The following is a 27,788-nucleotide window of genomic DNA, read 5'->3' as shown; positions in this document are numbered from 1 at the left end:
ATCTATCAATATATTTGGAACGTATAAAACAACCTGAGAGTGGACATTCTGCCTAACAGGTACTTTTACTTTTGATACGTTAAGTACATTTTGATGATACTTCTGTACTAGTAGTGGAGTAATTCTGCAGTGTGGTATTAGTACTTTTAATTAAGTAAGGGATCTGAATACTTTTACCACCACTGAGCAACTAGTGACTTTCACTACACCAGTATACAGTTAGCATTAGTTTGTTGTGGTGGCTGCCTACCAGCTGCTCTGTAGCCGACCCTGACCTCTGACCTCCCTGGAGACCTCTTGCCTGGGCCCAATTTCCTGACTGCTTTGTTGCACCTGTTGGGGGCGGGACAAATGACACCTTCATATGGAGTTCAGGTGTAATGAGCCAGAAGAGATGAAGGGGTGCAGGGTCTTCGTCATATTCACATGAACTGGCAGCTGGATTTTGGCAGAGGTGGAAAGACGACAACAACCAGACGGGCAAAGCAAAGCTTTTGGTATTAATGTGGTCAACCAGACACTTTTAATTTCATTTTTTTTAACAATGATCGTAAAACCTGATCGCTGTCAAATGATTTAAGTAAGTACACCAAAGAGGCCTGGAGCTCTGCAGAACCCAGACCTGCCCTCTTTCCAATCCTGCTGCTCAGAGACAAATAAAATTAAACTTAAAAAAAAAAAAAAAAAAACATACAGCGTCACTCTTACCAGATCCCACTCTCGCCCTGTGAGTAAGTGCTTGGTGGAGAGAGAGAGAAAAAAAGGAACAGACAACAATAGTAATCTCAAGATTGCTTGTAAAATTACTTTTAAATGTAGATAATATTTGTATATAGGTAGATAATGTTTGGTTGATTTAAGGGGGATAGCAATAAGAACTTAAAGGTCAATACAATCAGAAGGTCTTAGCTCACTAGCTAGGTCAACAGAGAACCGGTTATACATGCACTAAAAAAAAAAAGAAAAAAAAAGAAAATTTAAAAATCTGAACGATCAAGTTGAGATTGTATCCAAATTTGTCTGCCCCAAACTACACCAAATGAGTCTCCAACGCTAGATTGATTCTTTTAAAAAAGAAGAAATGTTGAATTTCATTTTTAAATAAAATGGCTAATTGACATTATTGCACATGAGCAAAAGACAGTAATACTATTAGAGCTCTGTTCATCGACCTGCCCCTCCTCCTCCTCCTCGCCCGACCCTCCTGAAGCACTTGAGAACATTCAGAAACCTGGTGATGTACGACAACAAGAGATGTTTCAACAGCTACCAAAGAAAGAAAAACAAAAACGGAAACAATGGATAAAAACCTCGATCTGGGTGAGAGGACAGATAAGACAGCCAGCAGAGATGAGGGTAGAACACTTACATTGTGCTATAATGTACAGTAAATGGCTGCATAAGTGCTTTTTCTTAAGCTTGAAGAAAAAAATGTTTTCAAAAAAAGGTATTTATTGTTGAGGCATCATTAAAAGTTAGCCTGTGCTATCCATTCAGGGGTGACGATGGAAAATCCCTAACAATGGGATTCCAACAGCTTCAAACAGGTAGGAGAGAAATCTTTCAGGACATAAAAAAATAAGAATGATGATGTTACCCCTCGGATTCTGTCATTTCAAAGATCGCTGCTACATTAAAACCGCACGTAATTATGTGCAACATCAGAAAAAAGGCTTTGAAGATGATTCCTCTACACTCCGTTCTGTCTGTTGTTTTTTTCTTAGTTTTCAGATTTTCTTTTTTTTTTTTTTTTACATGTTCCGCCGCCTCATTATTGGTGTTGATTGGCAGTGTCCAGGTCCAATAACATGGCCGAGTGATTCAGTAAAAACACCGTAGTTGCAGTGAGGTTATTTAGGGGAGTCACTCAGGAGGAGGCTGACAGTCCGTGGTGGTCGCTGATGGGTTTAGCAGTGTGCACGCGCTCAGACCGGCCCGTTGACCGACACTTCCTGGGGCGGTGGCGTTTCCTCTCTGTTAGGGACACAGAGGAGAGTCGTATAAACACAGAACCTGAGAGGAGGAGCATCTTCTCTATGTCAGATCAGCTGTGACATAACACAGTAACATCAGCTTTCATCTCTGGCTCATCAAACAATGTGGGAACTAGGGACGGGCGTTTGGAAGAAACCTGCCTAACCTTAAACTAACTAACTAACCCTAAAATTAGTAGATTTTTTAATTTTATTTATATATATATATATACCTGAGGTTTCTTGTTTTTTTTTGTTAAAAGGGTTTTTGAGAAGTTTTTCCTTGTCTGTTGTGAGAGTCAAAGGACAGAGGGTAATCTGTGTTTTGTGATTCTGGGCTATAAAAATAATATCAAATTGAATTAAAAAGCTTCTATGGCCCATGTTCCAAAGCTGTTGCCAGAGATAAACTGCATTTCATAGGGAAGCTTTACTTTTTTTCTGGTAATTCATCAAAATCAATGAAATTTCTCCAGAATCAGTAATCAAAGAGTGTTGAGTGATGAATCTTACTTCCTGTCTGTCTGTGTGGTTACAGGTGAGTCGTCAGCAGGCTGCTGCTCTGGTGCTTTGGGAGGATCTGACAGAGAGAGTTTCTCCAGAGACACCGGACTCTCCTCACTGCAGGACAAACAACGAGAAAGATTCAGCACAGACTGCACATTCAAATCAAGTCAATCAACTTTTGTTCACTCTTTTCTTTTGCCAGTGTTCTGTAGCTGACCTCTGACCCCACTGCAAGCAACTTTTTCTATTTTGGGCTTACTGAGAAGAGCACTTCATTTATATCGACGCCAAAGTGGATAGATAAATATGACCTGCAGTATTTAATAAGTAAAGGTTATTTCTATAACTAAGGTAATCATTTTTCACACAACTGGGAAAAGTTATAATACTGCAACTAGAAACCAGTCGAGTTATGAACTTCTTTGACTGAACTTTGTGAAGCTCAAGTAGCAGAGAAGCTCCCAGGATGTACTTTACTTAGAAAGGCAAAACTGAATGAATCCAGTAATTTCAAATCCCAGTCCAGTCTATAATTACCTCAATGTGGTAGTTATGTTTCAAATATAGATGTTTACACACACACACACACACACACACACACACACACACACACACACACACACACACACACACACACACACACACACACACACACACACACACACACACACACACACACACACACACACACACACACACACACACACACACACACACACACACACACACACACACACACACACACACACACACACACACACACACACACACACACACACACACACACACAGAGAGAGAGAGAGAGAGAGTGGACTGGTCAACAGAGGAGGATTTCACCCCTCAGCATCTGACAGCAAAGCTTTCAGCTAAAACATGCAAACCTTTTGAGGTCAGCTGTCTTGTTGCCGGGGGCGCCGGCTGTTACTGAGGGGATGGCCGCGGCGGGAGGAGCACCAGCATTTTTGTCATCCTCCTCGCTGTCGGATCCCCCAGAGGAGCTGCTGTCTGAGGCCACGAGAGGAGCCTTCCTCCCTTCTCCCACCGGCCAAGCACCAGAGGAGGCGCGAGCATCTGCTGACACCAACCAGAGACAGAACTAATGGCTTTGTTCTGTTGTTCAAATCAATTAAGGCCTGTGTTTGAAGTGTACATCTCTAACAGATAGAGGTTGTTAAATGGTACTTACCACTCTTCTCGTGGTTTGGTTTGGCTTGTTTATCTGCATCGCTGCTGCTGGAGTCCACAGGAGAGCTGCACCTGGGCTCAGTCTCTGTACTGGAGACAATCAACAAGACAACGGAGAACAGTCAAGGAGACATTCGCAGCTTTAACCTTCGTAAACAACAACAAAAGTCCAACACTCGTCCATACCATACTAGATTACTTCTGTGTTTTGTGAATGAAGGACTCAAGTCCTTGCCTCTAATGTTGGAAAGCACCATGCCCGTGTTATTATTAGCCATTAGCCGCAGCTAGCAATTAAAGGTTGACGTCACGTTAATGATTATAAGCAACGTAAATAAATAAATAAGTCAGGCACGTAGTGTGCCCATATTACGTTAATTGACACAGTGTCAGTATACATAAGCATAGAGTTAATAAGTTTACATAAATGTTGGTGACTGAAAAGTGTTATTTTCTCTCTTGAAGTCCCAGAATGAAGCAGAGAAAAGTCGACCTGCAACCAAACAGCAACACACACAGTCGACTCTACCTCTTTTTTATCAACCTCAAAATATTGTTCTAATTGTTATTGTTTATTGTATTTATTTATTTTTTGCACTTCCTCAGATCATAGTTACAGTTTCTTTTTGCACAACAGTTTTTTATTATAAATATTTAACCTGTGTTTCTGTTAATTTTAACATGTTACATTTTTCTTGTTAATAAAAATATTTCTGTTAAATTTTGGGGTCTTTGTTTTTATCCTGGTGGTATCGAAAATTATCCCAAAAAAATAAATGGTTCTAGAGCGCCACCAACTAAAACTAAACTAAAACATGCATCATTCATTTTACTTAATTTGTTTAACTGTAATGTGATTGATACGGGTTAATGGTAGCTTACAACAAAGTCTAACATTAACATCTTCCGTTTAGTGTTACTAAGAATGTAATCAAAGCCCATGGGATTCAAGACGAGCAGTACAAATGTGTTATACATGTCTTGTTCGGATGCCAAAGGAGGCTCACAAAGCCAGGAGCAACATTTGTAGAGACAATGTCTGCCAATGTTGCATTGTTGCATTACAGTGATGTAATGTGTGGCTCTCAAGCCTGTGGAAGAGCAAACGGGTTCTGAGACGGTTCACATGTTGAACCAACTGCGAACTGGCACCAGCCCAGCAAAAGAACTAAGGTTGCGTTGGTTGAAAAGGGGTATTGGTGCCGCGGGAAAGTTCCGGCAGTGAAATCGCCCTCATAACTATTAACCAAGGAAACAAAGAAAAAATTTACGGAAATTAAACCAGGTTTGCTTCTCACCCGGAGAAAGGCTGGAACTCAGTGAAGTTGGCCCAGCCACTTCCCTGCGTCTCTGCTCCACTCCTAGATGAGCTGTCCCACACTGCTGGGGTTTGGGATGCTGCAGTCCCTCCAGAGTCCCTGAAATTTGCTGTCCAGCCTGGACCTGGAAACAAGACAAAAAATAAAACACTCGATATAAGACAAGAGTTTATTTTGAAACTAAACAGGTTTACATGACATTTGGATGCGTTCTGGGATCTACCCGTTTCTGATGTGTTCTGCTCAGACTCCTCGTCCTCATCAGATTCAGATCCGTGGTCCCGCTCCCTGCCCCCGTTCTCCATGCTGCTCCTGGAGCTGTTCTCTGAGGTTTGGGAAACCCCAAACCTGGTATAGTGACAATGAATAGAAGTTGAGGAGAGTAGAAATGAAATGAGGGAACCAAAAACAAGAAACTATAATGACATTTACCTTGTTCTGGATTTAGCTTGTGTTGCATAGTTCATCTCCTTCTCCTCCCAAATGTCCTCTTCTTCTTCAGCATCATCAAACTGGCGTATTCTCTCTTTACAGCAGGCTTCAAAAGCAGCCGCATTGGCCTGTGCACAAACACACGTTTAATCAGTCGTCTTTTTGATGCCTTACAGACAAATTACCAATGTGCATCAAGGGTCAGTCTCTTATTTACTCATGTTAGCCCTTACAGCGGTAACCACTCAAACCAACAATAGCAACAGTTGCTGTGGTACATTAAGGCCGTGTGTCCACCAAAGTGTTTTTCCCTAGCTGAAAACACCAGGTGCTCTTCTGAAAACATCCAGCCAGGAGCGCTTGAGAGGGTTTGGTTGTGTCTGGTTGCTATGAAACAGAAAGTCCTCAGAAGTGAAAATGTCGGCACAAGATAAAGTAGGTCCCATTTGCTCTGTCCTGGATGAAGGAAGGAAGGGAAAAGGAAAGACCTGCTGGGTACCCAAACCTGGAATTACCCGGTCCCCTGGGCTCAATTATTAGAGACCTGGAACATTAAGAGGCTCCTATGTTAACAATTCCTTTATCGCTACTTCTGGTGTTGTGTTCATTTATGATCACACAGCAGCATCTCCTCCAACAACGCTCATTACTGTAAGTGCAAGGAAACAGCCAATACTTTATCAATACAACTGTTCAATGAGAATTAACGGGTAGAAAAGTGAAATTTCCATCTGCTCTATCCAAAGTCTCTCATCCACCACTGCTGTATTTACACAAGCACAGCCAGCGAGAGAGAGCGTGTGTGTGTGTGTGTGTGTGTGTGTGTGTGTGTGTGAGCAGTAATATTATAGCTGTGAATGTGTAGCGGTGCAGTGTGTTCACAGTTTAAGGTATTTGTCAGTGAATAAATCCAACAACTCTTTAAGACCTGAGCCAAGTTCCTGCGTTTTGCTGCCACCGGCTGATCAAAGAGAAGGGTTATCCCCGATGTTAGCGACATCTTTGGCTCAGGCTCACTTAAGGTGGACTGGCCTTTAAGGTGGACCAGCTGTTCTCATTTTAGTGACAAGCTTTTCCTCAGAGGTTTGTTCACCCCCCCTCACTGAGTATTCTGATGTCAGGACTTTATATAGTGACTTTGTTGAAACATTACTGTTATTACTTCAGAAATGACATATAAAAACACATTTTTATCATATGTGCTGTATTCAGCACAGAATAGAATTGTAGCCAAGTGTTTAGGGAGCATTCACGTTTGGCTTATGCTGGTGTGAATACTCAAACAAGCTCTGGTGCTGACCAAAGAACTGAACTCTGGTTGCAAAATAATGGAGTTCTTGGTTTGCTTCCAGCTGCACCAGAGTTAGTTTCATTGCATGTGAGAATGCAATCCAAACCAAAGGAAGGAAGCAAACCAAAACACAGCGCATTCTAGGCTGAATTTGGGCAGAAATCTGAGAATCAACACCAGGCAGGGCAGTAGCAGGCTTGAAAAATGTCTCATGGACAGACGTGGTCTAATGACGAAGTAAAAGCACCAAATATGATTGGACGATCACAGAACACACACACAAATACAACAGAGTTTTCAAATTATTAAGCAACAGAATGGTGGCTGATGGATTCCATCACACAGCAGATCAATGCTGCATAAAAGTGAAAAAAACTCTGCCAACAATACATTAAAGTCTGTGACTTGCTTTGAAAAAGTGTCAGCTCTTTTTCACACATATTCTGTCCAATAGATGAAGGACATTTGTTTACAATACTTGGTGTGCTTGTTAAAGCAGTGTGGAAGCAAAACAAAAAAAGATTTAAAAAATGCAACGATATTGCAACTTCCCCACTGAGTCACACCAAGTCCACCAGACTTTAGATGTGGAAGGAACCTTAGTGTTGCATAGCCAGACCTCCTCACATCGCTGTGTTAGAGAATGTTCTGACTGCCCTCATTATCACACTGATATATGGGAACAAAACATTTGGCTTGGTTGTACTTCTTTAAACCAATCACAATCATCTTGGGTGGCGCAAAGGCCCGGATGCTGCAAAAAAAAGTTACTGGAAACAGTGGAAGGAGATGAGAATGCCACGTGAGAGACACATCAAATGGCAGGCTTTTACCATCCGCTGAGTCAGACTCCATGTTGTAAATAGAGCTCCCATTGCATAAAAATTTAAAAATAAGCTGGCCTATAGAAAAAATCACTGACAGTAGAAGCAGAAGGAGCGTGATAGTTGAAAGTTTTTTCAAATAAGTGAGTAAGACACAAACAAGGAGCCGAACACTTACACTATTATCATCAGCATCTAGATTGAAGTTTATTTCGGCAATTCTGTCAAATGTGGCACTGAGGAAAGAGAACAAGACAAAGAATAAAATATTAGGCAACATCCTGTAAGTTCAGGTGACTGCTTGAGACCACTGAATGGGTTAAGCAACAAAGTATAAGACGCCTTCGCTGAGGTATTGATATAATACAACAGAAATGTCTCGAACTTTGACTTTAATTACTTACTTGATATTTTCATCATGCTCGCTGAACTCCTCGTCATTGAAGCCAAACTGATCGACAAAGTTGGCAGTCATCTGTTGGATCTGATAGTCAGAGAAGGCCTGGGAAGGTCAAAGGTGATATTATGGACAGAAATGGATATTTATTTATTTATTTATTAGTAGTAATAAAGTAACAGTAGAGTCATTTTGTTTCCATGGTGGGGTCTACCCTACCTGCTGCAGTGACAGGTCGTTGGGGAAGGGGCTCTCCATGTCGTCGTCCTCACTGGAAGAGTGCATGTTGTGGGTGCTTACCTGCAGGAAACAGTGCACAAGTTCGGTGACATTGTTACAGTGTTCAAAAGTATGTAACAAACGCCCAGTGGCCTTGTTAGAAACATTTTAATAACACTTTGCAAATGTTTAAAAATATTTAAAGTCATGAAAACACTTAAGTATTTGTGTGGTGATATAAATATCATGTAAAAAAAAGATATTAAAGAATTATTTTCTTTCAAAGTTGTTGTAAACGACAAGACCAAGAGTAGATTTTCATTCATGCTCATGTACACCAATGACTCTTTTAACACTAAGTTTCATACAGACTTTAGTCATTTTAATATCATAGCTACAGAAGCCCTGATGAAACTAAATTCTGCTGATCACTTTCTGGCCTTATTTTTTTTCTCTCCTGTTTTTATGAAACTAAGGTGAAAAGAATAGGAAAAGTATTTGTTGCACGGAAACACAACTTCCGACTGCTGTAATACTTGGAGTAGACGAGCACCACTACCCCATGATCTTAGTACAACCTTAATTCCAAAAATTTTGTTTTGGTGTTGCAGTAACGCATCTTTGAGTATCTATAAAAAGCACTTTGTAAATGAAATGTATTATTATTATTGTTATCATTATGTGTAAACCTCCCTACTACATATCAGCAGATATCACTGCTATCTGGGACCTCATGGAGGGGAAGCTGCCAGGCTTTGAATCTAAATATAGACAGGGGTCAGGGCCAATATTAGGTGCGTTTCCACTATAGTCGAATACCTGGAATGAGGCGGGTCTCCCTCGCCGAAACGTCCCTAATTTGAATGTGAGCTGGTCCTAGCGGCCATTTTTTTGGCCCTGTCAAAGAGCAGGGCCATTTTTCTCCCCTGAAAAAAGCCTGGTTGCTGATTGGATAGATCGTTTAGCAGGATGTGACGTAGTACTCGACGCCACAACAACACGCGCCATTTTTAAAAACTGGCAAAGTAGCGAGTAGTCCCAAGCGACAAGAAACATAAGCCCCTTTCATAGTGTGGTCCCGCAAATGTCCCGCTATATTGCTGGAAAGATCAAAGTGATCCCGTAAAGCCGTGACATTCTGCCCTTTCATAGTGCAGTCCGGTGTCACGGAACAAGGTGCACAGTAGCACAGTGCTAATGGGCTGCACAGTTAGCTCTGTGGCAGTAGTGTGTATGTGCTGCTGCAGTATGTGTTCACTTAGCGATCTCTGTTTGTTTACAACAAGCACCAGACACTGTGCACAGCTAGCGATGCCCGTTTGTTTATGATCAGCGGCGGATGCTGTGCACAGTAAGCGACAGCCGCAGTTGTTGTGCATGCCGTCAAACTGTACCTAATCGATTACGCGATGATCAACAACCATACGTCACCTTCGGAGTCTTGTAAAACCCTCTGGGGGCTTTTTTTGTAATGGAGATACGCCAAGTGAGTGGCCATTTCAGAGGGCGTGGCCGTTCCCAGCGGCCACTTTTTACCCTAATGGAAACACGCCTATTGTTGTTAATCAATTAATTAGAACACTTCTGGCTTTTGTTGCTTATATTTGTAGATTTATTAAAAATTTAGGAAGGAAAATAGAATTTGCTGAGAAGTTGGTAACAGCTGCTCTGACACTGTGCCCGGCTGCTCGGTCCTGTCCTGATTAACTGGCTGCTCTGAACGGGCATAAACTGGGAGAGAAGAGGAAATGACAGGAAGTTAAAAGAAAGCTTTTCATGCAGAAGGACCTGAGGGTTACTGAGTGATATCTCACCAGCTCTACCGTGTTCCTCCTATTAGTCTCTCTCAGTGTCTCGTCGACGAAGCTCTCCCAGCGACCTCTGCAGTCTTCTGGCAGCTCTGCAAAAACAGGGATATTCATTTTCACTGACTTTTCAGTTAAAATGGAAACATGTCTGGCATCAAGCCTGCTGCAATATAAGATTACCAGGGCTGTCAAAGTGAGCGCCAAAATAAAGTGATAACGCATTAATGTAAATTTGTTAGTATCAGCGTAAAAAAAAGCTTCAAGGGCCTCCACCATATTAGAGATACTCGACTTTTATAAAGACTGCACAAGTAACAGAGGAAACGGGACACACAAGGATGCTTGCCCCATCTAACTACTTTGTTATTTATTGATTTTCAAGAATAAATCTACATATAATTTCACAAAGAAGCTAATTTGTCCACTCCGATGTTGAATATTAAATACTAGGAACAATCTTTCTTTAAGTTACATTTTGAAAAGATAAAAATTGTGTGATTAATTTGCAATTAACTGTCTGAACCCAAAAAGCATGATTTCCAAAATATAAAAAAATAAAAGCCAAAAATACACTGTTATCACTGTGTTAAAACAGGCATTGAAGTTGGATTTTCGTCTTTACAACGGTCCTTGAACAGATCATGTATGACAGAAGCTTTTGTCACAAAGAGTAACCAAATAGTAGCTTGTAATTGCATCTAATTCTATCCATCAAAACCACTTTACTTCACATTCACTCCTCAGTGCAACTGGTAAGCAATGATTGACTCTGCTGAGACCAACAGTCATCTGACAAGTATGCAGTGAAACCAAGCAGAGCTGCAGGCTGTTTACACAGTGCAGAGAGAAGACAGGAGAATGAAGTAGGGGTTGTAAAAATGTAAGTAGTTCAATATGTATAGCATGCAGAGCTCCCTTTTCTATCATTGGTAACACTTATGGTCACCTGGAAAAGGGTTGTATACATTGATTCAATTTTATTCAAATATTTGAAAAAAAATGTATCACAGAAACTGAACTCAAAGCTTTTCCTGTTTTATGATTCAAGCCATTATAACTGTGTTATTCTGCACAAGAGACATTTTTGAGTTCCCCCTACTTCGAGACATGACTGTGCTGTTTCCATAGAGGTATAGGACTTGTATATTAAAGTGAAAAACATGAGGCCACAATAAGTAAAATATGACAGGAGAAAAAAACACCCTGAAGCTGCTTGGGGTCCAAATTGTTCATTTTCCAATTAAATATGGACAATCATCGATTGACAGCCCTTACCTTTGATGAGGTCAGTGATCTGGGCTTGTACTGGTCCTTTCTCCAGGTTCTGGACCACCATGTTGGCAATTCTGGTCAGATGACCCATGTTGCCTCTCCTGGTGCCGCCCTCACCCCTGAGATTCACAAATACACATTTAAGATGCTCTTCAATTGGCGTAACATCACAAGAAGCATCACTGCAACATTTCTTGTCATAACTTATCTGTGATTTGTATGTCTGAACATTGTGATTCTTACTGTATTTTATCATTCTCCTCCCAGGCGTCTAGGATCCTTTGTACCAGCTGACACTTCTGGAAGAGCTGGAGGTGCGACAGAAACACAGAATCAAGATGAGTGTGGAAATCATCAAGGAACAACACATAAACCTTGCAAACAAACCAGTGGAGACAGTTTCAAGTTCAGAATATCAAGCTGCTAGGTCACCTACATGTGCTACGAGGGCATTGTGGATGGAGGTCTGTGGATCACTGGTCCTGCCTGTCTCCAAGGCCTCCCCCTGCACCTCAGAGTTGGATGCTGCAGGCTTGCCATCGTGGTTCTGGAGACCTGGGCTGGGCCGCTCCTCTGAGGAAGGATGGTTCAAGATAGCCGCCACACACAGCTCCACTTGGAAGTGCAAAAAGTTATTCCAGGAGTATTTGAAGAACAGATCCTGTTCAGAGAGAATAATGTAAAGTTAGCAAGGCAGAACTAGAAGAAATTGCTCCCTTAACAGCATACAGCTGTCAGGATCAGTAGTCAGTTTTTAAGCATTATAGCAAGTTAGTGCAACACATTATGGCTCTGTGCCCTTCTAACATTATTTAAAAAGTCATGGTGGTAATATCTGGACCACAATGACTTGTTTGGTGCCCCAATGCCGTTTTAGCAAGGCAACACTGTCTGCAGCACCACACACAAAGCTTTTTGGTCTTGTATGAACCTGCTCCAGATAAGCCACACCCCCTGCACTTTGGTCAGGTGGTGTGAAAAGGTAGTCAGTGCCTCCCTGCCTCATGACCAACCTTGTAAATAATCTGATGCAACTTTTTCCAATATCTCTCTCTCACACACGCACGCATGCATGCAAAAGCATCCGTTTTATAATCTATGAGGGCTCAAACACACTATGTGTGCTGCAGAGTTTCAATGTCCAGAGTCAAAGGCTGAGCCTACCAGTAGTAGGTCCATGGTGGTAAGATTGCAGAGCTCCTGGCAGATGCTGGGGGCACTGGTCTGCAGCAGGGCGGCCACCAGCCTGGCCACGTGAAGGCGGGCGTTCCCCAGTGGCTGCTCTAGAACGCCAACGGTTGTCAATATTGCACTTTTCTGTCGAAATAATGGGAAAAGCAAAATATATTTTTTAAACTATACAGAAGAACCACATGTTTCATGCTATAAGTGTACCAGGGAGGGAAAACAAGGCTGTATAACATTATTGGCAGTACAAAAATGAGTACTGCCTATTTACAATTTGCAAAACGCAAAAATGTGCTAATTATGTTATTATATAAATGTGCTATGATACTGATAGTGGGCTGATGCGGACTCATAATAATGGGGACAATCTATTCAATTCCATTCTGCTTGCATATAGTACTATATACGTTATTTACTTTGCTGCATTTAAAAGGTTTACACTTGAATTGTAATTCCTATAGTTATATGTTTTACCTTGGGGGGATCCAGAAGAAGCTGCTGGAAGTCCTTTAAATGGGGCTCAATGGCATTTAAAATACTGCTGTTGACAGTGTAAGACCTTTCATAACCCTGAGAATACAGATCCATCAGCCCTTCCAACCTGGGAGACAAAAGGCAGGTAAAAAAACATTAGGCTGCTAGACATATTCATGAAAATATTATAGTATGTAGTTAATGAGTCAGCATTATTTTTAAATGTACAGGTGTAAATAAAAGCAATACAAACTGACTCACCCAGACCTCCTTGTCTCCAGTAAGGTAAGTAGCACTTGAGTTCCGTTAACAATGGAGGCCTCACTCCTCTCCCCCTCAAACATGTTCTTGAGGAGCCCCGCTACACTCTCCTGCCTGAAAGAGAGGTTTATAGAGGAGAAAATTCAGGAAACAAACTACACGATGAGGAAATGCTAATGAAGTGCCTCAGGGGAAAACACTTTGGTGGACACACAGCGCTACCAGGTAGAGTGCGCTCAGTGCACTGTGGCTCATTGAGTTAATCTAGAGATTTCCCATCACCACTCGATTATATCTTATATTATATTGAGTATGTAGAGGTTTTTTTTGCATGTCTATTAATTCTGTTTAAACTTGGTATTTCTGCAGACTTGCAGATAGGCTACATTCCTTTGATGAGTAATATACAGTCCAGATGTCAATATTTATTTGGGGGAAAAAAGACAATTTCCAAAATTCACAACATGTTTTTATCTAATGAAATATATTTGGCTTCAATCCATATTTGTTTGCAGTTTTCTTTCAAAAACAACATTTTCACTGCACTTCAAAAAAAGTTTGCTCTGTCTGCAAAAAGACATTTGGTACAGCTCTATATCTCTGCTGCTCTTCATACTGAGGCCTGGAAATTCATGAGAGATGTTGTACACCAAGGCAGCATTATGAAGGACACAAACTCAAACTTGCACAAAAATAAAAACTGTTGTCAAACAGGCTCTGCCAGCAAATCATTGTACACACAACCTTTTACAGAACACTCTGATGCAGATTGGGAAATGTTCAAAATCTGTAGTCAACGACAACAGGAGTGTTTCAGTATGTTTACGATCCCTGCTTGTGTGGACATGTAAGAGCACACATCTTACCAAGTCTACCGTCAAACTCACAAAAATGCATGAAAAGAGCCTATCAATTATGTGACATAATGAACCAACAGCAGATGGGGGAAAGATCTGACTAGCTTAATCATCAGACAGAGCCAATCCAGTGCCATTCCCCCCCATTCTGTTTTCTAATGTACTGCAGCCAGATAAATTTCAGGATTTTAAATACACACTTGCTCTAATTACCACAAGCAACCGGTCACTTTTCCTCTTAGAACTTCAACCAAAAGGCATCGCAAACTTACGACTCTAGTACAGCCAATAGTGGGTCAGCCTCCATATTCTCCTGCATCTGATTGGCCTGGTCTCGACTAAGGCGGATGATGTCACAAAGCGTCTGGGATGCATTTGATTGTCTCTGAAATGTAAACCATTGAATTAGAAAAATCCTAACGAATAAATAACACCTTTAATTTGTGTTAATGCATTTACAGAATTAAAGCTCCTCGTGTTCTTCTTCAACCAGCATGGTGGCAGGTTACCTTCAAGCAGGCGTCACACTCACCTCCTCATCTTTGCCGGTGTGGATGAGCTCTGTGAGTCTCTGTACCAACTTCTCCTCATTCAACCACTTGGGGGGGAAAAAACAGAAATAGTCAGATACTTTAAAGAGCTCTGGAGCCTGGTGTTTACTTTTAGGAAGTACACGAGGATGCATTTAGGGAGCTTACATGGAGGACCTCCTGCCTTAATGGGGCAGGCTCCACACAACTGATGAGGCGAAGCAGCAGGTCCATCATGGCAGATGCGTCAATGTGTTTCAGCACCAGACCGATGAAGCCTTCCTTTTTCTTTAGAAAGGTAATCACCTGGAAAATATAACAAAGTGGTCAATACTTTTGGTTTCACATCAGTCCCAAAGCTGGGTGAATCTGATTGTGCCATCTTTAACCCTATTTTAATCCTTCTCAACAGCAATTTTGGTCAACGTGAGGTTTTAGCAGGCGCCTTTTTAAAACTAGTTTCATATAATGTCAATATCTTTGCTCTAGATGATGCAAGCTTTTTTTCTCAAGCAGCACTTATTGCCTGTTGTACTTTAATCTTTCAGCATACAGAGGTCCCTCAACTGTTGAATTGCATAAATTGTGTATGAATGGAAAGCTGAGGCTCTTGTGGATTTACTGAGCCCAGTTGTATTTATGTATTCATTCCCAATAGTAGAATTTCATTGAAGTGAGAAGTTTTTTTGAAACTTGACTCACTGTATAAAATTACCTGCTGTGACCTCTTTGATAATCAAGTTATCAGCCCCTCACACAGCAATGCACCTCAAATAATAAAAATGGCTCTTTTAAATGTCAGGTCACTTACAAATAAATCATTTTTAATAAATGAACTCATTAGTATCCACAGTCTAGATGTCACTCTACTAACTGAAACCTGGCTGGATAAAAACGGAGCCACTACACTCATTGAGACTGCACCTCCGAACTTCAATTTCCTCCATACCACTAGAACTGATAGGAGAGGTGGTGGAATTGCTGCTGTCTTCTCTGACATTTATGCCTGTAAGGAAGTCCACCATGGTGATTTCATATCATTTGAATACCTTGCCTTGTCAGTGCATTGCAAAACTACAGTCTTTATAATAACTGTTTACCATCCACCAAAATCCAAATGTGGATTTCTGGAAGAATTCTCTCAGCTATTATCCAAGGTTTCCATTGATTATGACTGTCTTATTATATCTGGTGACTTTAATATTCACATTGACACTGAAACTGATCCAGATGCCATAAACTTTATTAGTCTGCTGGAGGCATTCGACCTCTCCCAACATGTCCGTGGACCCACCCACAATAAAGGACATACTCTTGATCTTGTCATCTCAAAAGGACTCAACAGTACAACACCTCTTGTTGTGGATATAGCTTTTTCCGATCACTGTTGCATTTACTTTGATGTTTCTGCTTGCCCTGTACAACGTCACAGTTCCCAATTACTCAAAAGACGCATAATTAATGACAATACCATTGAAAGCTTTCAGAAAACTATAAATGAGTTGTCATTGTCCATGACATCTTCAACTGGGGACCTTGTGGACAACTTCAACTCAAAAATACACAGTGTATTCGACAAAATTGCACCACTTAAAACTAAATATGTAAAAAAACAAAAGGCTCCCTGGAGAAATGGAGTGGACATCAGACACTTAAAGAGAAAGTGTCGTCAGGCAGAGCGACAGTGGAGAAAAATCATGTTCACAATGACATCTATAAGGATAAACTGAATGAATACAACAAAGCAATTAAACAAGCCAGACAATCATTCTTTTCTAAAATCATCAATGAAAATGTTAATAACAGTGAAGTGCTTTTCTCCACTGTTGACAGACTTGTTAACCCACCTTCCACCATTCCTTCAGAAATATTGTCCTCAGTAAAATGTGATCAATTTGCTTCTTTCTTTAATAACAAAATCATTACTATTGGACAAAACATTACTGCCCTAAAACCAACAACTGAACTTGCCCTTCCTTTCTCCAGAAACTCCACCTGTGTCATGCCTCATTTTAACTGTTTAAATCTGATAGAACTTGGTAATATTGTTGGTCAGCTCAGGTCCTCCACCTGCTGACTGGATTTTTCAAAAATATCTTTAACTGCTTAGCTCCAGAGGTTTTACATATCATTAACTGGTCTCTTCAGTCAGGTATATTTCCCACATCACTAAAAACAGCTGTCATCAAACCACTTCTGAAGAAAAACAATCTGGATTCCGTCCCCACCATAGCACAGAAATGGCAATTATCAAAATCCTAAATGATCTACATATAAACACAGACTCCAAAAAAAATTCCATTCTTGTTCTACTCGACCTTAGCTCTGCGTTCGACACCGTTGACCATAATATCTTACTGGAAAGACTCGAAAGGTGGGTTGGTTTGTCTGGCCCAGTTCTAAACTGGCTCAGAACCTACCTTCAGGATAGGCAGTTTTACGTTTCCATCTGTGAATTTCACTCAAACAAAATGAACATTACATGCGGGGTACCACAAGGGTCAATTCTAGGACCACTACTGTTTAATCTCTACATGCTTCCACTCTCACATGTCATACGCAAACATAAAATTAGTTATCATAATTATGCAGATGATTCACAACTTTACATTTCACTACACCCCGATGACCTATCACCCATCACATCCCTCACTCAGTGTATGACAGCAAAACTGAAGCAAGGAATCTGGGTGTAGTTATCGACAGCAATCTAAATTTAAGAAATTTTATCAACCACATCACCAGATCATCTTTCCATCATCTCAAAAATATCTCTAAATTGAGAGGCTTTCTGTCAAAATCCGACTCAGAAAAATTAATCCACGCATTTATAACGAGTAGACTAGATTACTGTAATGGTTTATTCACTGGAATCTCCAAATCAAGTATTCAAAGGTAATACTAATTCAAAATGCAGCTGCGCGTATTCTCACTGGCACCAAGAAATATCAACACACCCGTTCTTAAATCTTTGCACTGGTTACCCGTCAGAACAAGAATCTATTTCAAAATACTGCTCCTGGTTTATAAAGCACTATACGGCCTTGCACCTCAGTACATCACAGATATGCTCATCAGACGCGGTTTTACAATAGAGGCAAGGTAGGCAACTGCCTGGGGCCCCACCAACTTCCCCGAACTGCAGGGGCCCCCAGACCAGCTGCCCACTCTCCATTCAGCTGGGAATCGGGGCCCTCAGTGATCCCCAGCCATTGCGTTTTTAAATGTAAATGTACATTTGTATATTTAAATCGGAAACAAAGACAACAAACTAAAATACAAAGAAATAAAGTATCCGTCTACACCCCCTCCCATTTCGTGTTATAATGGACTATTCCATCCAGGCCATGATCGCGAGAGTTCCAAAGTTATGTGACGGAAGTGGAGGGAAGTTTGGAAGACGTTACGTGAGTGGTGAAATTGATATCAACAGTTGGAAAATGAAGCGAAACTACCCAAGTGGTGCCACCAAAAGAAGGAAGCGGGAGGAGGCGAAATCAAAAAATGACACACTCCCAAAGTCCACACGCCGGTTGTCGAGGAGCAGCAGGAGGCAGCGGCTAATTCAGAAGGGGAGGAGGTAACCATAGTAACCGCGTCATGCTCGAGCTCTGACAGAAGAGATGTCAACAATGAGGAGGTGGTGAGTAGCAGTCCTGATTCTGTTGACCACCACGAAAGTGTTGTCATCATCGGAGATGATCCGGCGTTTTCAGTGACTGTCAACGTAAACTGCAAACTAGTAACTAACTGTAAAAAATGTTTGTAGAAATTACAGTAAAACACTGTAAAATTGCATCTGAAATAGGTCGTAAACATTGTACATCACCCTAGTAGATACATTTAGTTACTGTAAATCAAAGAATAGTATAAAACTTTAAATTCTACAGCCATCAACTGTAGAAAAGAAAGTAAAGTTGTAAAGTTAATGGAGAAATACCATGATGACACAATTATCCTAAAAGTAATGGGATTATTCAGTATAAAATTACAGTTTTTGCTGATATTTACATTTACATACGCTCACTGTATTTTTACGGTGAAGTTCTGGCAACCACAGCTGGTATTTTACCGTAATTTAAACAGATTTTTGTTTTTACAGTGTATATAGCCTGTATAGCCATGTATACATATGTATAGTTGAAATGATCCCTATCTTGACAACAGTGAAACGCTGCTTACATAAATCTATCAATAATAATAATAATCAAATAATATATGTAAAATGTAAAAAACAATCTGAGTGGAGCCATTCTGCATGATGAGTACTTTTACTTTTGATACTTTAAGTACATTTTGATGTTGATACTTTTTTACTTTTACCTCAGTAAGTTTTGAATGCTGGACTTTTACTTGTAGTGGAGTAATTTCACAGTGTTGTATCAGTACTTTTACTTAAGTAAGAGATCTGAATACTTATTCCACCACTGTTTCCACCATTCCAACAGTGCGTAAACAGCGTCAGGTGAGTGTCACCATGGTGCTCACCTAGCAGCAGGATTTTAACCACGTTCATTATGGTATTTCTCCATTAACTTTACAACTTTACTTTCTTTTCTACAGTTTATGGCTGTAGAATTTAAAGTTTTATACTATTCTTTGATTTACAGTAACTAAATGTATCTACTAGGGTGATGTACAATGTTTACGACCTATTTCAGATGCAATTTTACAGTGTTTTACTGTAATTTCTACAAACATTTTTTACAGTGTGTGTGTGTATATATGCTGTAAATATATATATACAGCAAAAAAAGTCAACAGAATTAAATAACATAAAACTCTTTTTGTTAAAAGTAAGGATTTGAAGGGCCCCCTAGCTAAATTCGCCTTGGGCCCCCAAATTGCTAAATCCGCCACTGATGCTCATCACCTACACGCCAGCAAGAACACTTCGGTCAACAGGCAACGGCAACTTACTCATCCCTCACACCAGATCCAAAGAAGGAGAAGCAGCTTTTAGTGTTTATGCCCCGCGAAAGTGGAACACCCTGCCTGATACAGTTAAACTTGCCACATCAGTAGCCATTTTTAAAAACAGATTAAAAACCTATCTTTTTTCAACAGCATTCGGTTGAACTGTGTGCATGTGGTAGTGGGAGTGGGTGCACATGTGTGAGTAAGTGTGTATGTGGTGAAAATGGCATAGCTTGTCTACCTGCACTCTTCAATTAATTTGTAACTGATTTTTTCTAATTGTTTGTTTGTTTTGTTATTTTGTTTTGTTTTTTAACTGTAATTATGTATATACATTGTGAAGCACATCGAGTCTGCCTTGTGCATGAAATGCGCTCTATAAATAAAATTGAATTGAATTGAATTGAATACTACTAGGTATAGTGACTATAAGGGGGTCTCTCAGCAGTTTAGAAAACAATTTTTGTTACCAAAATCACAACTGAGATTTTTCTATGGTGTTCCTCAAAAATCTTGGTGTCTTGATGTGCTAATTTGGAGAGATTTTTGACAATTTTTATCAATTCTCGAGTGGTAAAGTGGTTAAATTTGCACAGAATCTGTGTAACAAATACAGTCAACCAAAAAATACCTGCAACGACTTATGAGACATAATTAAGGATGGGAATAGACATCTTATACTTTTAAACATAATGTTCTAAACCCTTATATACTACAAACTCTAAATTTGAATTGGCACCAACAAAAAAAACCCTGCACCACAGTGCTGAGCTGCATCTCAAATGACTCTACGGGTTCCAGCCTTCGATGATGTCCACCACTGCTACGTGGCATTTTCTGTTGACCTGCTATCTCCCCCTAAAAATAACCCCACCCAAATGTCCTCCACCTCTAAAAAAGATAAACATGGGGATATGGTGGGTTTCTAAAGTTTGGCATCATTTTGTATGGTGTGTCAGTTTTTTGTCACATTCCTTAATCTGTTATTTTTTCCAATATACCTGTTCGGTTTTCCTGGCGATGAGATTGCCGATGGTTTTGCTGAAGAAGCTGGCCAGGAGTGGATTGAGGGGTGGGTCCTGCTCCAGAAAGTGATAGAGCACCTCAAGGAGAGACTCGTCAGCACCCAGCTTATCATTTATGATGGACACATCTGATGTCAGGAGCTCACAAGCAATGTTGGGAAACCTGACAAAAACAATAAATACAGAATGACAATAAGAATGAGAGCAAAGTTTTATTTCACTGTGGCATTTCAGAAATGTTTCTGCTTATCCACGTCTTAATATAGCCTGGGTATACCCAGACTGCCTTGCGCGCTCGAATTTAATTTCGAACTGCGAAGGGGTCTGGAAACCAGAGCTTGTAGTTTTCCGGATCCAACATGGCTGCTGCAGATGCGAAACTGTCTTTAGCTGTAGATGGTGTTTTAAATAGTTTAGAGCGAAAGTTGAAAGGCGAAAGGTCTCTCGGCGGCTCCGCTGTCCCCCGGCTCGTAGCGAGATCACCGGTAGCGCCGGCTCGTAGCGCCGCACCGGCGGTGATCTCGCTACGAGCCAGGGGACAGAGGAGCTGCCGAGAGACCCGCAGCAGCTTGTTTATTGCCCATAAAATCAGTGGATGTGTGTGGCTGAAGGACATGAGGGGGAATAAAGCGTGAAAATAAATAATCTTGCAGAAAGCGAGAACTGGAGGAGCAAAGCAGCAAACAACACTCTCTCACAGACACACACACAACAAACATCCATTTCTGTTGCTCCACTATGTCATCTGGTATAACTGATCTGATTGGCTAAGAGCTACCTACAGACGCTTTTGATAGACATTCTAAGCGCCCAATAAACGGCTCTGGAGGATCGTAAACCACACCTCCTCTACGGAGAAATGAACAGGTGGTGTCCAGACCAAATCTCAAATGAGATTTGGTCTGGTGTTAGCCAGGCTAGTCTTAATATGTTTTAATGAGGTAATTTAATATATTAAATGCAATCTAATATGATTCCTGTGGTCGAATTTTAGTGATTGGAGCAGCAAAAATGGGAAAGTGATATAAATAAGATCAGAGCAGAAAGTGGCACTGTACTGAAGTATTAAACACAACTGGAAGCCAAAATTCTATTTTAAATTATTTCTGTTCAAGATATGAAGTAAAAGTACACTATGACAATGTATTATTTTAAAGCATTCTAATTCAAATGGAATATACTAGGTGCTATTTTGCAGGGACAAAAATTTAAACATTTGCTTCGATTTTTTTATGACAGGAACAACGAAAAAAAATGAATACAACCACAATAGTTGTTTGTTGATCTGTCCCAATAACTAAACAATACCTACAAGAATGGAGTTAAAGGCCCAGTCAACCTGCATTATTTTCACTGAGCTTTGGCAAAAAGAAGAAACGTAGGTTACCACAGTAAGCTGTGGACGTTAGCACTAGCTGAGCCAACGTTAGCTGTGCCACAGAATACGCTGCTGTGGACGCTATGTTTGTTCGGATCCGAAAGTCACATAATAACACAAAGAAGCGAATCGAACAAGGTGTTGGTAATGTTAGACCAGCAACTCCCGTGTTAAGCAATGTAAAATTGCTGTTTTTGTCAATGGAGTCTGGGGGCTTTGAAGAAAGTGCAGATAAATACCTTTTGCCCCAGTCCACAGCAGCACACATGACTCTCTTCAAAGCCACCATGATTGTTGGTCCACTGCTGCCTCGATCTGTTTGTCTGTTTCTTTTATTGTGTGACATTCAATCTCAGGTCCAAACTAACATGGCTTCCACAGCAGTACACTGCTTAGTCATGGTGCCGGTACTCAGCGTCTCCAAACAATGAACATACCAACCACAATCATAAATACAGGTCATGTGGAAATATGTTTTCAAAAGAGCATGGAAAAGTAGCATTTATTTTGAATGTTTGGGTTTGGGCTTTTATATGTATATATGATTTTAGATAATTTACTGTATTTTAACTCTTTCGAGTCATGTGAAAAAATGCATTAAAATAAAACACAATAAAAACTGTACCTTGTAATTATAGTGGTTTATAATGGTTGCACTGATTATGCTATATGCTGTATTTTTCACCATTCACATGGCCATCCTGAAAGCCCTCACTAGTCCAGTCAGTCAACAGTGTGAGGACTCACTTAAAACGGCTCCTCTCCTCCAGGTCGGCGGGCGGCTCTGTGGTGATGAGGCTGACCAGCTCCTGCATGCAGTGGTCCTGGGAGAGGAAGAGGAGCAGCCGACGGTTTTGGGCCTTGCACTCCTGCAGGACGTCATCCTCCTCCATCAGCTCTCTCAGCGTCACGTCCTCCCTGTCCAGCAGCTGGTCGATGTGGGAGGTGGTGTGCAGGTCGAACTTCCAAAACATGGTGGCCGCTGGGCAAGGGGACACAGCCCTGGACCATGGGACGGTAGAAGGAGGAGGGAGGGGAAAGTAAAGGACAAAACGCACAGAGGAGGTAGAGGACGATGAGGGATTACAGAGCGGCCCAGTAGTGGCCAGAACAATAAAAGAAAGGGGTAGGAAAGGGAAGAGTGGAGGCGTAGGTGGGGAAGGAAGCAGGGGAGAGAAATGGACGTAAACAAACACGTAACATTGATAGTCCAACAAAATTAGCTGGAACAACAATAGAGCACTATCACTTGTAGTACTTCCTTTCATTTCACAGACTATGTTTACTTCAAGATTCTTATATTAACTTAGAAATTGTCAAATTAAGATAGAGTATTCAAAAATTATGCTGTATAATGTAGGGGCCATGTGCAGACTTCGATGAATACTTTATTGAAGTTTTCTGAAGTTTTTTAAGCATTACCAAAATTAGAAAAATATGGACTCTGAGGTTAACTACAGAAGATACACTAGACTGTCAAAGCCTTTTTCCATCTAAACTGTTAACATCAATGCAACTGCGAAAAATAAAGTTCACAGAAATCAATGTATAATGTAATTGTGTACATTTTGCCAGATTTTCTTATGAACTTTGATTGGTTTTCTTTATTATGATTATTTATTTTCCTGACTTAGCGATCAACAGGGTTTCATGATGAATTTAGGTGAGAAAAAAATGATCCTCTTTGAAATCAATATGACAACAAGATCATTTAATTTCTAATATTGAAAGATTTTTGGTTTTACAAGTGACTGTGAAAATGAAACACTGGATCATATCTAAAAACATATAATGCATCTTGAATACATAAACAATAAAATTATGCATTTTCTAAACTTAATATAAACCTTGCAAGAAGAACAACAGTTGAATTATTGTGATCCAGGTAAATGTAGTCATAGACCGTCCAATTACAAAAGGCCAAAAATGCCACACAGTAAAAATGTTCACACATACCAGTGGATGAAATGTGGATATCTTTAATCAGACCTCCCCCACGGGCAGGCAGGCATTTGTGTTTGTGCAGACGACAGAGAGTGTGGCGAGGCCTGGCATTTATCAGCATGGGTCTCCTCTTAAAACGCAGGCCTCTTTAGGAGATGAGACGCTGAGAGGCTCACCATAACCTGCACGACATGAAAAACAGTAAAGATTATTCATCAACTGTACAACTATGGGAATGGGATGTGGATTTGAATATTTCATTCAATATCGATGCAGTACCAGTTTCAATAAAATGCAGAAAACGTATCAAACTTTTAATGATATTTAACATGCCATTTGGGAACATCAAAGTTACATAGTACATGCTGTGGTCTAGCAAGACACAAAACATAAGATTTAAGACCCACACGTTTTAAAACGTAGCGTCTTTTAGGTTATAACAACCACTCAAAGAGCTTAAACAATCAAATGTAATTATGCCTGAATCGACTCAAAACAATGGGAAGATTTACTTGCAAGAAAGAAGGCTGTAATAGTGAAGATTCCCTACAAGACAAACTGACAAGGAAATTGCATCCCTCAGGTCTTTAACTACCTGTTTTTCAGAACTTCTTCTATTTCATGAAAATACATGAGGGTACAGTCTTTCGCTCCATATCACACATTACTGGCAAGCCAGATGTTTTCATGAAGTTGAATTCACTACATATCAGACTGTGTTACATCAAAATGAGCGCAGCCACTGTGTGCATGCTCATCACTCTGTACTCAGACAGCTGCTGAACAATATTTGGCCAACATCTACTTCATCTACAACATCTACTTTGTTGTAGAGGAAGCAGACTGCAACAGAGGCTTTTAAATGTCCACTACCGGATTAGGGTTAATGGAGAATTCATCTTAAAAATTCAAAAGTATTTGATGCTTTTGTGACTACGCAAATGTGTTTGTTTTTTGTGTGGTAACCATGGTAGCTAATCTAGACAACCCAACACACCAGCAGTAACAGAAAACTATTATACCTGCTGGCTTTGTCAAAGCTAACGTGTCTCTCTGAGCAACATGCTATCAACTGTTGATCGTGGAAGTAAAACTTGCGGGGGAAATCAAAGTGCTTCCTCCTTTTTCTTTTTTTCCTGAGGTGGACCCTTCCCTGCACATGCAGCAGCAGCAGCAGAGGCGTCCATCTGGCATACATTTACAGAGTACACAAGTGCAATAATAACCCGCTGAACGCTCCCTGTGGACACTGAGCAGGAAAGCAAATGCTTGACTTTACATCTAAAATAGAACCCACCAGAGGCAACCTCAACAAAAACAGTCTACTGGCACATTTACACACGATGAAAAGAGGAACAATGGCACACATAAAGGGCATACATGTGCATGTTGTGAGTCAACAACAGTCTGTAATTAGGCAAGTTAAAAAGCAGTGAAATCCAGTAAAAGGGAATTCCACCTACACTTTTACTTGAACTCTCCTATACTTACTGAATGTAAATAATGATGCAACTGGTGGTGACTGAATGTTTATCATTATGTACTAGATATCTAGGGCAATGGTGCACCTCTGAAGACAAACAACAGCTAGAGCTGTTCTCAGCCTGTTGCTGCTTACTTCACATAGATGAATGTATTTGTAAAATAATGTAAACAGATGTGTATCTAATGTTTGATACACAAATTAAAAAGTTGTTTCTATGTGTATAATAGCCAGTAACTTTACTTATCTTTTTTAATTCTCCTTCGCAAATGTGAAGAGTTTCATTCACATTATTGATTACCTTTGGGTTTGTTGGCTGTCAGACTAAATAAGCCATAGCTTCAAACACTGATAACCTGAGACCGGCACTTGGTACTACTTTCTATCACGTGATAACTAATGATACATGGATATATTTTTAAATGATTGACAAAAAACGTGCATCTGTATCACTCTTAGATAATATGTCGGTGGTTGTAGGAGCTCCCCTATTTGTTAATACTGTCTAACAATGAGAAACACATTGGTGTCCCGCTAAAGAAATGTAAACTGAGCTGCCATAGCCTTGGCATGAAGTGCACATCAACTGACTTGCGGTAGGAGCTCAGATTTCTGTTTACTTCAACTCCAGTGGAGGCACCACTACCAAATAAAAGATAAAGATAAAAAACAGACTTACTAAGTGGTAATTGCTGCCCTCACTGTTAAATATATTTGATACAGTTATAGTTTAATACAATGGTCCTTTCTTTCTTTAATCAATCCATAAATTACAAAGTAACTTTCTTCAGTACAAATGAACCTAACACTTCTTGATTTCAGAAGCTCAGCAAGGCTTCGTTGCTGTTGGCCTCAGCCAACTCTGAAGAATACAACTTCACTAAGCTTTATAGCTCGTTACTTACTAGACAATAAAGACATTTTACATGTTTTGCAGTATCCAAGGTTCAAACACTTTTTCAGTGGTCAAATTCAAGCACTTTTCAAGGACTTTCACGGTCCATTTTCAAGCTTTTCCAGTACCTTACAAAGGTTGTAAGTTGCATGTTTTAGATGAGTACTTAGATGCTAAAAGGGGTAATTTCGCTCAACCATACCAAAAGCGATGGTATTACGCTTTTAACAACCAAAAGTACAGTTTGCTAATCTAAATATTAATTTTAATATATTTTTTCATTTTACCTATGATTACCTATAGTCAGATTGCACGAGAAATACAGTAAGAATATCAAGCATTTTCAAGCACTTTATACAAAACCCAAGCACTTTTCAAACCTTGAAAATACAACATTATAAATTTAAGCATTTTCAAGGATTTCAACCATCCGTATGAACCCTGAGTATCGTAAGTAACACATTAGTGGGAACATAAGTTACGTAAATGCATCCAACTACAGCTGTTAAACGTAACTTATCGACTATGTTACGTTAACTAGCGTAAAGTAATCTTAACACAACGTGTAAACTGTTAACTGGCTATTTAAAGGCACTAACTTAGCAAACACTTTAGTTCCTCCTTTCCTCTGATTAGCACATAAGCTAATTAGCCACTACCAGTTAACGTGTAAGGTTATGAGCTGAGTTAAATAGCTCTCCAACTTAGGCTCAACTTTGTCGATGCAGCAGCAGAGTTAACGTGGCTAGTTGCTCAAACTCATCACGAGGTTTCCGTCCAAAACTTACCTTTGATTCAAAGTCCGCTGCTATTCCTTCCGCCTGTATTAGACTGTTAGTTCAGTTTTTCGTCAAGCAGACAGCTCCTAAAGTCCCTAGCTATCCAGCTAACTAGTAGCTAGCTGCTGTAGCTAACATTAGCCTGTGAGCGGATAGTGATTTGTTTTGAAGAAGGGGTCAGTCTGCGACAGCACAGGCTACTGTTAGCTAGCTCAACTTAGCTAACCTTAGTCAAATGTGGCTTTGAAGTCTAGCAAATAAACACTTCCCCGACATTAATGGCTACTTGACATTAATAACAATACCTGTTACTTCAGATATAGAGTGTATGATTCGTACTCACGCACAAAGTAATTCAAACGCGGGGCTAAGTTTAGCATGCAAAGCAGGAAAAACTCAGTCATATTTTTCGAATCAAAATGGCGACATGGTTACGAGAGCGCGCAGTAGACCTACACAGGGGACGCGCATTGACTTCAGACACTGAGCTCAGCAAAGCATACATACACTGAAAAAAATTGGAGTGACATTTACTTTGTAAAAAAAAAAAGCTAGGCAAGTTTTTCCACACAGAAAGTATTTGTAATCTTTACTCAGGGTGTTTCTAAGTAATATTTATTTAACAGAACCACTTTTTTTTATTTTTATGAAAATACACAAGTAAATTGCAGATTCACTGATGTCCCTCAATTATATTTTTTTTTACTTGGAAATATCAATTAATTAAGCCAATGAACTGGTTTAGCGAATATTACGAATGATTCAATGTACATCCAAAACTGAGGACACATAATAACAAACAATCACTAAGTAATGCACTACATGAAAAA

At 40.2% G+C, this 27,788-nt stretch overlaps 1 protein-coding gene across 2 annotated transcripts; it reads right to left on the bottom strand.

Moving 5' to 3' along the window:
• Positions 1-492: 492 nt before the first annotated feature.
• On the bottom strand, positions 493-27,394 carry ppp6r2a (protein phosphatase 6, regulatory subunit 2a). 2 transcript variants are annotated; one of them, XM_059325781.1, is made up of 24 exons: positions 26,968-27,394; positions 23,814-23,983; positions 22,605-22,859; positions 20,456-20,642; positions 14,706-14,843; positions 14,540-14,605; positions 14,280-14,392; positions 13,151-13,264; positions 12,890-13,016; positions 12,392-12,544; positions 11,664-11,888; positions 11,471-11,535; positions 11,231-11,346; positions 9,962-10,047; positions 8,148-8,228; positions 7,936-8,033; positions 7,710-7,767; positions 5,417-5,544; positions 5,208-5,332; positions 4,964-5,108; positions 3,667-3,755; positions 3,362-3,554; positions 2,487-2,594; positions 493-1,974 (listed from the first exon to the last, which is right to left on the bottom strand). In XM_059325781.1, the coding sequence occupies exons 3-24, from the start codon at positions 22,829-22,831 to the stop codon at positions 1,926-1,928; spliced, it is 2,691 nt and encodes an 896-aa protein (XP_059181764.1). In that variant the 5' UTR covers positions 22,832-22,859; positions 23,814-23,983; positions 26,968-27,394; the 3' UTR covers positions 493-1,925. The 2 variants fall into 2 exon arrangements, with proteins under 2 accessions (XP_059181764.1, XP_059181765.1); XM_059325782.1 differs by having other exon boundaries at positions 3,362-3,551.
• Positions 27,395-27,788: the final 394 nt, after the last annotated feature.

Source organism: Centropristis striata, chromosome 22 (assembly GCF_030273125.1).
Source record: "Centropristis striata isolate RG_2023a ecotype Rhode Island chromosome 22, C.striata_1.0, whole genome shotgun sequence".
Lineage (NCBI taxonomy): Eukaryota > Metazoa > Chordata > Actinopteri > Perciformes > Serranidae > Centropristis > Centropristis striata.
This window is presented reverse-complemented; position numbering and strand designations above follow the sequence as displayed.

Bases quoted from the DNA above. Each gene is read 5' to 3' on its own strand.
- ppp6r2a (XM_059325781.1), bottom strand. From the start codon at position 22,831: ATGTTTTGGAAGTTCGACCTGCACACCACCTCCCACATCGACCAGCTG. The intron at 11,889-12,391 runs GTAGGCTCAGCC...CTCTCTGAACAG, and splicing joins CCACCATGGACCTACTACTG to GATCTGTTCTTCAAATACTC. The intron at 5,333-5,416 runs GTAAATGTCATT...TCACTATACCAG, and splicing joins CAAGCTAAATCCAGAACAAG to GTTTGGGGTTTCCCAAACCT.